Raw genomic sequence first — 12,711 nt, forward strand, 5'->3', positions numbered from 1 at the left:
AAATTCATGGAGAAGAAGTAAAAACTTTGAGCTTCGCCGATGACATTGTAATTCTGTCAGAGACAGCGAAGGACCTGGAAGAGCAGTTGAACGGAATGGACAGTGTCTTGAAAGGAGGATATGAAATGATCAACAAAATCAAAACGAGGATAATGGAATGTTTTTGTTGTTGTGGTCTTCAGTCCTGAGACTGGTTTGATGCAGCTCTCCATGCTACTCTATCCTGGGCAAGCTTCTTCATCTCCCAGTACCTACTGCAACCTACATCCTTCTGAATCTGCTTAGTGTATTGATCTCTTGGTCTCCCTCTACGATTTTTACCCGCCACGCTGCCCTCCAATGCTAAATTTGTGATCCCTTGATGCCTCAAAACATGTCCTACCAACCGATCCCTTCTTCTAGTCAAGTTGTGCCACAAACTTCTCTTCTCCCCAATCCTATTCAATACCTCCTCATTAGTTATGTGATCTACCCACCTTATCTTCAGCATTCTGCTGTAGCACCACATTTCGAAAGCTTCTATTCTCTTCTTGTCCAAACTGGTTATCGTCCATGTTTCACTTCCATACATGGCTACACTCCATACAAATACTTTCAGAAACGACTTCCTGACACTTAAATCTATACTCGATGTTAACAAATTTCTCTTCTTCAGAAACGCTTTCCTTGCCATTGCCAGTCTACATTTTATATCCTCTCTACTTCGACCATCATCAGTTATTTTACTCCCTAAATAGCAAAACTCCTTTACTACTTTAAGTGTCTCATTTCCTAATCTAATCCCCTCAGCATCACCCGATTTAATTTGACTACATTCCATTATCCTCGTTTTGCTTTTGTTGATGTTCATCTTATATCCTCCTTTCAAGACACTGTCCATTCCGTTCAACTGCTCTTCCAAGTCCTTTGCTGTCTCTGACAGAATTACAACGTCATCGGCGAACCTCAAAGTTTTTACTTCTTCTCCATGAATTTTAATACCTACTCCGAATTTTTCTTTTGTTTCCTTTACTGCTTGCTCAATATACAGATTGAATAACATCGGGGAGAGGCTACAACCCTGTCTCACTCCTTTCCCAACCACTGCTTCCCTTTCATGCCCCTCGACTCTTATAACTGCCGTCTGGTTTCTGTACAAATTGTAAATAGCCTTTCGTTCCCTGTATTTTACCCCTGCCACCTTCAGAATTTGAAAGAGAGTATTCCAGATAACGTTGTCAAAAGCTTTCTCTAAGTCTACAAATGCTAGAAACGTAGGTTTGCCTTTTCTTAATCTTTCTTCTAAGATAAGTTGTACGGTTAGTATTGCCTCACGTGTTCCAACATTTCTACGGAATCCAAACTGATCTTCCCAGAGGTCGGCTTCTACCAGTTTTTCCATTCGTCTGTAAAGAATTCGCGTTAGTATTTTGCAGCTGTGACTTATTAAACTGATAGTTCGGTAAGTTTCACATCATTCAACACCAGATTTTTTTTTGGGATTGGGATTATTATATTCTTCTTGAAGTCTGAGGGTATTTCGCCTGTCTCATACATCTTGCTCACCAGATGGTAGAGTTTTGTCATGACTGGCTCTCCCAAGGCCATCAGTAGTTCTAATGGAATGTTGTCTACTCCCGGGGCCTTGTTTCGACTCAGGTCTTTCAGTGCTCTGTCAAACTCTTCACGCAGTATCTTATCTCCTATTTCATCTTCATCTACATCCTCTTCCATTTCCATAATACTGTCCTCAAGTACATCGCCCTTGTATAAACCCTCTATATACTCCTTCCACCTTTCTGCCTTCCCTTCTTTGCTTAGAACTGGGTTTCCATCTGAGCTCTTGATATTCATACAAGTGATTCTCTTCTCTCCAAAGGTCTCTTTAATTTTCCTGTAGGCAGTATCTATCTTACCCCTAGTGAGGCAAGCCTCTACATCCTTACATTTGTCCTCTAGCCATCCCTGCTTAGCCATTTTGCACTTCCTGTCGATCTCATTTTTGAGACGTTTGTATTCCCTTTTGCCTGCTTCATTTACTGCATTTTTAAATTTTCTCCTTTCATCAATTAAATTCAATATTTCTTCTGTTACCCAAGGATTTCTATTAGCCCTTGTCTTTTTACCTACTTGATCCTCTGCTGCCTTCACTACTTCATCCCTCAGAGCTACCCATTCTTGTTCTACTGTATTTCTTTCCCCCATTCCTGTCAATTGTTCCCTTATGCTCTCCCTGAACCTCTCTACAACCTCTGGTTCTTTCAGTTTATCCAGGTCCCATCTCCTTAAATTCCCACCTTTTTGCAGTTTCTTCAGTTTCAATCCGCAGTTCATAACCAATAGATTGTGGTCAGAATCCACATCTGCCCCTGGAAATGTCTTACAATTTAAAACCTGGTTCCTAAATCTCTGTCTTACTATTATATAATCTATCTGATACCTATTAGTATCTCCAGGATTCTTCCACGTTATCAACCTTCTTTTATGATTCTTGAACCATGTGTTAGCTATGATTAAGTTATGCTCTGTGCAAAATTCTACAAGGCGGCTTCCTCTTTCATTTCTTCCCCCCAATCCATATTCATCTACTATGTTTCCTTCTCTCCCTTTTCCTACAGACGAATTGCAGTCACCCATGACTATTAAATTTTCGTCTCCCTTCACTACCTGAATAATTTCTTTTATCTCGTCATACATTTCATCAATTTCTTCATCATCTGCAGAGCTAGTTGGCATATAAACTTGTACTACTGTAGTAGGCATGGGCTTTGTGTCTATCTTGGCCACAATAATGCGTTCACTATGCTGTTTGTAGTAGCTAACCCGCACTCCTATTTTTTTATTCATTATTAAACCTACTCCTGCATTACCCTATTTGATTTTGTATTTATAACCCTGTAATCACCTGACCAAAAGTCTTGTTCCTCCTGCCACCGAACTTCACTAATTCCCACTATATCTAACTTTAACCTATCCATTTCCCTTTTTAAATTTTCTAACCTACCTGCCCGATTAAGGGATCTGACATTCCACGCTCCGATCCGTAGAATGCCAGTTTTCTTTCTCCTGATAACGACGTCCTCTTGAGTAGTCCCCGCCCGGAGATCCGAATGGGGGACTATTTTACCTCCGGAATATTTTACCCAAGAGGACGCCATCATCATTTAATCATACAGTAAAGCTGCGTGCCCTCGGGAAAAATTACGGCTGTAGTTTCCCCTTGCTTTCAGCCGTTCGCAGTACCAGCACAGCAAGGCCGTTTTGGTTAATGTTACAAGGCCAGATCAGTCAATCATCCAGACTGTTGCCCCTGCAACTACTGAAAAGGCTGCTGCCCCTCTTCAGGAACCACATGTTTGTCTGGCCTCTCAACAGATACCCCTCCGTTGTGGTTGCACCTACGGTACGGCCATCTGTATCGCTGAGGCACGCAAGCCTCCCCACCAACGGCAAGGTCCATGGTTCATGGAATGTAGTCAAATTAAATCGGGTGATGCTGAGGGAATTAGATTAGGAAATGAGACACTTAAAGTAGTAAAGGAGTTTTGCTATTTGGGGAGCAAAATAACAGATGATGGTCAAAGTAGAGAGGATATAAAATATAGACTGGCAATGGCAAGGAAAGCGTTTCTCAAGAAGAGAAATTTGTTAACATCGCGTATAGATTTAAGTGTCAGGAAGTCGTTTCTGAAAGTATTCGTATGGAGTGTAGCCATGTATGGAAGTGAAACATGGACGATAACCAGTTTGGACAAGAAGAGAATAGCTTTCGAAATGTGGTGCTACAGAAGAATGCTGAAGATAAGGTGGGTAGATCACGTAACTAATGAGGAGGTATTGAATAGAATTGGGGAGAAGAGGAGTTTGTGGCACAACTTGACTAGAAGAAGGGATCGGTTGGTAGGACATGTTTTGAGGCATCATGGGATCACCAATTTAGCATTGGAGGGCAGCGTGGAGGGTAAAAATCGTAGAGGGAGACCAAGAGATGAATACACTAAGCAGATTCAGAAGGATGTAGGCTGCAGTAGGTACTGGGAGATGAAGATTGCACAGGATAGAGTAGCATGGAGAGCTGCATCGAACCAGTCTCAGGACTGAAAACAACAACAACAACAACAACAACAGTCGGCACGGATTCAGAACATATCGTTCTTGTGAATCACAACTAGCTCTTTATACTCATGAAGTAATAAGTGCTATCGACAGGGGATCTCAAGTTGTTTCCATATTTTTAGATTTCCAGAAGGCTTTCGACACCGTTCCTGACAAGCGTCTTCTAATCAGACTGCGTGCCTACGGAGTATCGCCTCAGTTGTGCGACTGGATTCGTGATTTCCTGTCAGATTCATCACAGTTCGTAGTAATAGACGGAAAGTCATCGAATAAAACAGAAGTAATATCCGGCGTTCCCCTAGAAAGTGTTAAAGGTCCTCTATTGTTGCTGATCTATATTAACTACATATGAGACAATCTGAGTAGCCGTCTTAGAATGTTTGCAGATGATGCTGTCATTTACCGTCTTGTAAAGTCATCAGATGATCAAAACGACTTGCAAAATGATTTACATAAGATATCTGCATGGTGCGAAAAGTGGCAATTGACCCTGAGTAAGGAAAAGTGTGAAGTTATTCACATGAGTACTAAAAGAAATCTGCCAAATTTAGATTACTTGATACGTCGCACAAATCTGAAGGCTGTAAATTCAACTAAATACGTAGGGGTTACAATTAGAAATACCGTAAATTGGAAGGATCACATAGATAATATTGTGGGTAGAGCAAACCAAAGACTGCGATTCATTGGCAGAACACTTAGAAGGTGCAACAGGTCTACTAGAGAGAGTGCTTATACTACGCTTGTCCGCCCTATTCTGGAGTATTGCTGTGGAGTGTGGAATCCGCATCAGGTGGGACTGACGGATGACATCGAAAAGTACAAAGAAGGGCAACTCGTTTCGTATTATCACGAAATAGGGGAGATAGTGTCAGACATGATACGTGAATTGGAGTGGCAATCATTAAAACAAAGGCGTTTTTCGTTGCGACGGGATCTTCTCATGAAATTTCAATCACCAGTTTTCTCCTCCGATTGCGAAAACATTCTGTTGGCACCCACCTACATAGGGAGAAATGATCATCACGGTGAAATAAGAAAAATGAGGGCTCGCACAGAAATAGGTGCTCGTTTTTCCCGCGTGCCGTTGGAGAGTGGAACGGTAGAGAGAGAGAGATATATAGAGGGGGAGGGGGAGACCAGGCTTTTTGAATAGCAGAGTAATGACTTAGATGCAGATGTTTTGCAACATGTATCTACTACTTGACTGAACTACTGAAGTTCTTCCGACTCTTTCTGGTCGACACCCGACTGATATGTACCGACCTGTTACGGATCGTAGTAGCGCACTTCGTTGCACGGCTGTAGTCGTACCTACTAGCTGAGGATACGAGAAAACTAGGAAATTGCGCGTGGTCGGTCGAAGCGATAGACATTCTGTTCGAACGAGGACCTCCTGTAGCCGGTCGCAGTGCATTAGGGCTTGCACTGCCCATTTCTGGCGCCCAGCACTGCTTCGGCAGGTGGATTTGTGTCAGCCAGTAAGGCAGAGCCGAACTTGGGCTTACCTCGTGGCAGCCTCTTTGCGTGGTCACAGGGCCCTTTTCTAAGCGTGTTCACACGACTTAGCGGTGGACGGTAAGTCACGCCCAGTGACACGTTAACCGTGACGCCACAGACTGCCCGAAGGTCGTGCGTCCGAGTCGTCTGTGCCTTATCGATTGACACACATCGGGCTGCCACAGAAAGGCGTAGTGGAAGCAGCGATCGGCTGCGTCACGACACACGTACTCGCCCGACACTTTCCTCTCGGTGGCCTTCACGCCTTTGCCGACCGTCGTCGGCGGAGTGACATGACGGTGGCCGGTGCGGCCTCTCTGCTGACACTGACGAACCCAGCACCGGGGCCCGCCGCCGCTCCCTCCATCAGTCCAAGCCGTTCAGCATCGGGGATGATCGTAGCAGTCTGTGCGGCGGTCTAACATCGCTGTTCGTTCGTCTCGCTATTTTCCGCAGCAGGCACCCAGATTCCCGTCTTATAGCTTCAGACAGGAGTGTACCCAGTTCACTTGCAGGCCTCTGGTCCTATCTTACCCCATTTGAGTTTTGAGTGTACGATGCGAGAGGACTCAGTACCGAAGACAACATTTTTGATTCGTGAACACTTGACAGGTGTTGTTCAGCGATATAAAACGAGTGAACGAGGTGTGGCCGGGCTGCGGCCCACGACTAGACGAGACACACTGCACGTGTGCTAGCAGCAGAGTCTCCGGGTTACGTGCTGGCCGCTTAAGCAGCCGACCAGTGTGCACAACGAACCTGGGAACCTTCCGAAAGGGAGCAGGTTACGTCGGACAGTTTGGCCTGCCCAGTTTTGTAACTGCCGCTACATGGCTCTTACAGTGCCGAGTGAGTTATGGAACTCGACATTTTTTATTGATGAAGCATAATATTTACTTGCGTTCGAGCCACGTGTCGTCGTTAATGTCAGTTACGAGTGCAGTGGACTTTCTCTCGAAAATGCAAAGTGTTTTTACTTGTAGCTTCGAAAGCGTTCAACCAAATTTCTTGTTGTAGAAGTAATGTTATTTTCCATAGAAGAGCGAGAAAGTGTTGTGCCTTTCGCATAAAATGTGAAAGGCGTGAAAACGTAAATACATAGCACCAAGAAAAATGTGTTACGAAGTTGTAAAACGTGTACTGACACGGCAGTATCTCCGGGCGGAAACACATTTTGAAACGGGGAATTTAAAGTAAGTGTGTCGTCGCAGTCTCGTAGATCCCTCGCCGTCGGATGTGGCCGCGCGTCAGTTCACGCCCTCGTTGCGCCGTAACCTTAAAACGCGAAAAATAGCCCGCGCGCAACAGGCGCGGCCGGATGCCGGCTAGGGAGTTCGGCGGCGCGCGGTTGGCAACGGCCAAGGTTCGCCGGTTGCGACGCCGGCCGCCAGGGGCGCCGCGGTCGCTCTGTGCGGCCGGGGCCCCGTCCGGCCTTCAGTCCATCCTTGGCGGGGGAGCCGAGCGGACGTTCCAGCCGGAGCAGGGCGGACACTGCGGCAGTCCATCGCGCACGGGCGCAAACACAGCAGCAGTGGCGGTCGGATCTCGCACCCACGTGTCGTGTCTTCTCGTCTCCCCCAGCAGCGCCGGGCCAAGTTGTTCCCCCTCACTAGAGTGCTGTGTCGCGCCGACCTGCCCCCGCGAGTGCGTCCCAAAGTGCGCCGCGCAGTCCGGAAGTCGGTAACCTCGTCCAGTGGTACAGTTCGTCGACCTTTGCCAGCGCAGAGCAGTAGCAGCAGCCGCCGCCATCTCCCGAGGTGCTTCTTGACGCTATGGAGGATAGCGCGTTCCAGTAATGTTCGCGCTGAACAGGTAACTGTAGTGTTTTTTTCATTTTTCGAGCCCTCTCTTTGTGCGTAGGGAAGCTAGCTCGAGAGAAGTGCTATGTCGTCGCCGCTCGCCGTATCGGCTTTAAGCGGCCCGGCAGGTATCCCGTTATCAGCAGATTTGCCGAGGGCGAGCGGAGCTGCGCAGGCGTTGACCGTGAACCGGCGTGCGCACGTCACGTCGCGGAAGGATACTATCAGGGGCAGGCCGCGGTGGAGGGGACGGCAGTGCGCAGTCGCAGCGGCTGTAGCTGGCGGCGGACGTCGGCCAGTGGTGGCCGGAAGTGGCGGGGCGGGCGCCCCGCTGCTCCCGAGGCTGCCTCTTTCTGCCGTTTACTGTCTTTGTAAGCCCGGTTGCGGCTTCATCAGGGCACACTTAACGAATTGCTGCTCAGCCGCCAAGTATGTCCTGTTGCTGTAGCACAGCGCCACGCGGTCTTGTACCTTCGTAGCAGTTCTTGGCTTTGCGGATTGTTTCGATGCACTTTTCCACGCTCGCCTGCCCTGAGCGAGGCTCCGCATAACCACGGCAGCCTGCGTCCCTCGGATGCTGCTCGTTGTACGTGATCTCTCTCTGCAGGTATCGTTAACCCCAAAATTAGCCCCCGCCCCTAGCCTCGCAATCTATTCCTTGATGCGTCGGCGTGTAAACGCCCACCGTTTGTGCTGTAAAAGTGGTTTTTTTTTCTCTCCAATCTGATTCAGTTCGTCTTCGTCATTCGATCCACACATCTAATCTCCAGCGCGCTCTTGCAGCACCTCGTTTCAAAGCTTTTCATCTCTCTTCTCGAATGTTTATCGTCAACGTTTCATTCCCGTCAGAAATGACCTCCCACTCCCACTCCGTTTCATCAAATTTCTGTTTTGGGAACGATTTTGTTGTCTGCCTGCTTGCATACGTGAGATTGAGTTCATCTTTTCGATAAAACTCTGACGAAGTGCCGAGAGATGAAGCCGCAATAGTGTTTCGAAGTGGACTGCGACTTTAAAAGAGTAAGTGGCTTTTTTTCTCCCGTGTAACGCGGAACTCTTTGTATAAAACGTTTTGCGGAGAGCACGCTGAGGGATGACAGAGACCGCCTCGTCAACATAACTGTTTTGCCGTCCACGGTAAAGACACGACACACTAATGCTATAAATTTTCTCTTATCGGTTCTCTGTCGGACACTTTTCCTCACTGACTTCTTGGCTGGACGTTTTCATTCGTCACGTTGAAGTGTCCTCTGATGATTCTCGTGTTACTTTTTGTGTCTTCCATTGTCGATGCGTCGCAGCCTGACCTAGCGTTGCCGCGCACACACAGGTTTCCTTGGATCTTTTTCGGTCGTCAGCGTTTACAGTTTGTCTGTTTCACTTCGTAGGAAGTCCATATGTCTTGATCAATTGTTGATACTATTTGTATTCTGGAACTGTTAGTAAAGTTTGTCAATCTTCTAAAATGCGATGCCGAACTTTTAAAGTTTAGAGTAATTCATCATGTCCAGCTATTAGTTGTGGCACACGTTCCGTCTCATCTAGCACGCGACTCGAAAAAGTGTCAACTTGCGGATTTTGGAGATTCATTTTTTCAGATCTCAAGCTGACGCTGTTTACATACGTCATTAACAAAATTAGCATTAGCGAATGAGCGAGATGCAGTCCGGTGGTATCTAGAATATTCACCAGTGGATGAACTGAGGTAGAATAGTATGCTCTTGCCGTAAAAATATGTCCACTTGCTAACTCAAAAAAAGGCACGTAGTAAGTTATTGAAAGAAGTGCAAATGCGTGGATGCAGTGCGTCGTCGCCGTAATTACAATCGACTGATAGTCGCGTCGGGTGGGGTGTCTGCTTCGGGTGGGCTCGTCTTTAAGGGGGCACGACGCCGACCGTTTGCCGTAGTCGTCGGTTTGATGCGAGCTATACTGCTTTCGGGGGTCGTTGCCACAAGGCCGGTAACAGTGTCGTCGTCCGTCGTCCGACGCGAGGTGGTTTTGTGTTTTTCCAGTAGATCGCCGATCTCTTGCCGTCTGCCGCTGGGAGTCATTCAGCCGGACGCAGCGCCTGTCTCGTCATACCACTGAGGTGCTACTGCTGCGAACACGTCGGCCTGTCTTCAGTCGCGGACTCGGTTGCTGCCGGTGTGTTTGGTGGTCAGACAGCAAACCGCACGTGGAGCGTAGCAGAGCCTGTATCAATTCTCGATACAGATTGTGCAGCTCCGTGGCTGTCGATGAAAATGCCAGCATAATACATTACAAAGACTCGTTCCAGGTTCTCACCGATTATCACTTGCTGGAATACGCTTGCATGTCGACCATTTTTAAGGAGGTCTACTCTAATCGGAACGCTGTTGTATGCGAGCCGTTACGTCAACACAGTAGAAGTGTGCGAAGTAACTGCGATACGAGATGAGGCTGGTGCAGTAGAGAGTGAAGTAAAACAACGCGACGGCCAGCGTTCGTGGAGGCGGTCAGCGTTGGCAGCGTGCTGCGGCGTGCATCGGCCCGGGTTTTGCTTGCTCGGCTGCACTGCCTCGCCGCGCGTCGCGTCGAGGTGGTTGACCTCTGAGCGACCGCCAGCTGGCTCGTATCTCTCTCTGCGTCGCGCGTGCGTGTGTGTGTGTCGCTAGACCGCTTCCCCGCACGCACGTGACTCGTGCGTTTCCTGGGAGCCTCTCTGCCGCTGCTTCTGCACAGTATGTCTGCACGTCTTTGAGAAGCCCCCCCCCCCCCGCCCTCCACATCCAGCTGCGTCACCAGCGGCCCTCCCGTCACTGACTCGACGTCACGGCCTTATGCACTCGAATTCAACAGACGCACTTCCTCTGCCCATCTCCTACCCGACAGCCTGTACGCCCTACCTCACCGTTTAAAATTAGTCGCGACTTGAGACGTTTGGCTCAGCGGATGGGAGGTGAGGCCGTTGCCCAGGCAATACCCGTGGCGAGCACGCTTTCCCCTTCCACGCCACCACGGCTTCGGTTGAGAAAGCGCCTTTGTTGCCACACCGTGGATAAACAATAGCACGTTGTGTCGCGCAGTAGATTCATCATCTTTCATTGGCGCGTGGTATTTTCTGCCACTCAAGTGTTATGCCGTCATCGGCTATTCTGAACAAGTGATTTGTGTTGGACTTGTATCAATAAAAACACTGCACCACGTCTGAAAACACAAGATTCACGACGAAAGTGGACGTTCGCGAACACATTTAGTAGCCTCGAAAGAATGCTCTGCTGCAAAATATTCCTCCGAATTCCACAATAATAATGGACACTGCACCACACCTCTCTGTTACGATGGACAGAGCTACAACAATCCAGCGAGTGAAGCGGATGTTTCGCCCTGGGTACAAAGAAATGTTCTACTGGATAATGTTTAACGTAACGTGGATAAGGCCAAGTTAGTGGAACTTAGTGATCTACAAGCAAAAGTTGGCTGACGCTAAAGGGAATAGTTCAATCAGGCTTCGTCCGTATCACGGTAGTTTAAATCCGACTGAGAAGGCGCTCAGTGAGGCTGAAACGCTGAATAAAGAAGCCATTTGAAACGTCGGAGCACAGGACAAGTCCCCCGCTGCCAGCCACACCAAGAAGCTGGTCGAATTCACAAAGGACTGTGACGAGTTTCGAGTAAGACGTACCTTCTCTTGTTGCCGTGTTAAAATCTGCTGCTTTTCTCAAAACAGAGCACAGTTTACAAATATTCATCTCACTAGCATTCTAACGCAGTTGAAATTGCGACAGAATAATGAAATAGTGCGTTATTAAACTATTGAATTCCTGAGGGCAACTCAGTTCAGTAGTTCATCAAACAGCCCAGTCTCAGAATAAAATAACCGAGTAACTTCACTTGTGTTGTCACAAAACTCACAGCAATTCTCATTTCACGAGCTATCGATGGTCATTAAAAATTACATTTCACCGAAGAAAAACTGTAGTTGCTCGTTATCAAAGTTTCGCATATTAATCGTAAGTTAAAATACTCCGCTTTTTGTGTGCCATCATTTGCCAAAATCATCTGTCGATACCTCGAACGGTTTATTTGATAAGTGGGGTTTTTAACTATTTACTTGTGGCTTTTTCGCTAGCGCGTGCTTTCGTGAGGCAGTGGTTTAGATACATTCCATTTTCTCGAGACTGCAGACAGATCCCTCAAAGTTTAAATAGCAATTCAGTATGTTTCTACATTTTATACGCGGCAACACATGACGTAACATGCAGATTAATAGCGACTCTTATTTTTCACTGCAAACTTGAAGAATTTCTTGCAGTTATACTGAAATACCACAAAAACTATGAGCATTAGCGAAATGATATGCATTTCGTCACGAAGCTGACGAATTAACCTATAAGATGTGCGAGAATCAGATGTTTTTAGCTGATGCTTTCCTTACGGTCGTCTGAGAAAGATGGCAGGTGGGTGAGCGAGCCCGTGCCGCTCGCCGTGCACACTGTGAACTACGCCTTCGTCCACTCGTTGCGCGCTGCACTGTCAAAAGTAGCAAGTACTTTTAACCGCAGTATATGTCACCACAAGGTTACAGACACCTGTCAGCGGACAGTATGAAGGCTCCGAGTCCACCGGGGACACTTCCAGTGAGGTGTCTGTCTGACTGGCAGCCCGTCCTTCCTCTAGAGGCGAAACCAGAGGCAGCGACCTGTAGCAGGGGGCTGTGTGAGCGGGACGGCAGGGAAGGCGTCTCACCGCTCACGCTGATACACGGACATTCTTCCAAGTTGCGTGTTTCGAGTGTCTGCTGGGTGCCAGAGTCCACTATTAGAAGTGGCCGCTGGAGGTAGGGAAAAAGGTTCCTCAACAACGTATAACAGATAGTAAAATGGAACGAAAACAGCAGAATACGCGAAAATACTCGAACGACACGAGCAAAATATATGCTATTGATTGCTTCTGTTGAAATGCCAATAATCGCGAAGTAAAGAGACGGTAAGAACGCAGCAAGTGTGTGTGTGTGTGTGTGTGGTAGGGCGGAGAGCGTCGACGACCAGCGTCGTGTGCAGATGTTTTCTGCCCCGACTGTAGGGACGGCGGCCCAGCCAGCTGTCCTGTCCTGGCCGCCTGGCGACAGCTGCCTGCCTCCCCCCTCCCCTCCCCGCTCGACCCTTCCCCCACTCTTCCTTCCCTGCCCTCCCCCCTCCCCCCCCCCCCACACACACACACGAGGGTGAGCCAGCGAGAGGCAGGGGAGCGCAGACTGGCTTCCGCTTTGCGCAACGCCTCTCTGCCCACGTGTGTGGGAGTGCGCCTGCGCCGTGTGTAGTGCAGGATACTCTCATCTGTCCCTCTCCGT

General features: G+C 48.0%; 1 protein-coding gene across 5 annotated transcripts in view; it reads left to right on the forward strand.

The window, feature by feature from the left end:
• The window catches only part of LOC126214845 (protein roadkill), a 344,850-nt gene that overhangs the window by 180,502 nt on the left and 151,637 nt on the right, over positions 1-12,711 (forward strand). The window contains exon 1 of one of the 5 annotated variants that reach the window (XM_049941478.1): positions 7,048-7,407. The exons of the other annotated variants lie outside the window; for them this stretch is intronic. Within the exon in view, the coding sequence (XP_049797435.1) occupies positions 7,391-7,407 (17 nt within the window). The 5' untranslated portion in view covers positions 7,048-7,390. Of the gene's footprint in view, positions 1-7,047; positions 7,408-12,711 lie in introns of those variants that run through there. 5 annotated transcript variants of the gene reach the window in all.

The sequence above is a fragment of the Schistocerca nitens genome, chromosome 12 (genome assembly GCF_023898315.1).
Source record: "Schistocerca nitens isolate TAMUIC-IGC-003100 chromosome 12, iqSchNite1.1, whole genome shotgun sequence".
NCBI lineage: Eukaryota > Metazoa > Arthropoda > Insecta > Orthoptera > Acrididae > Schistocerca > Schistocerca nitens.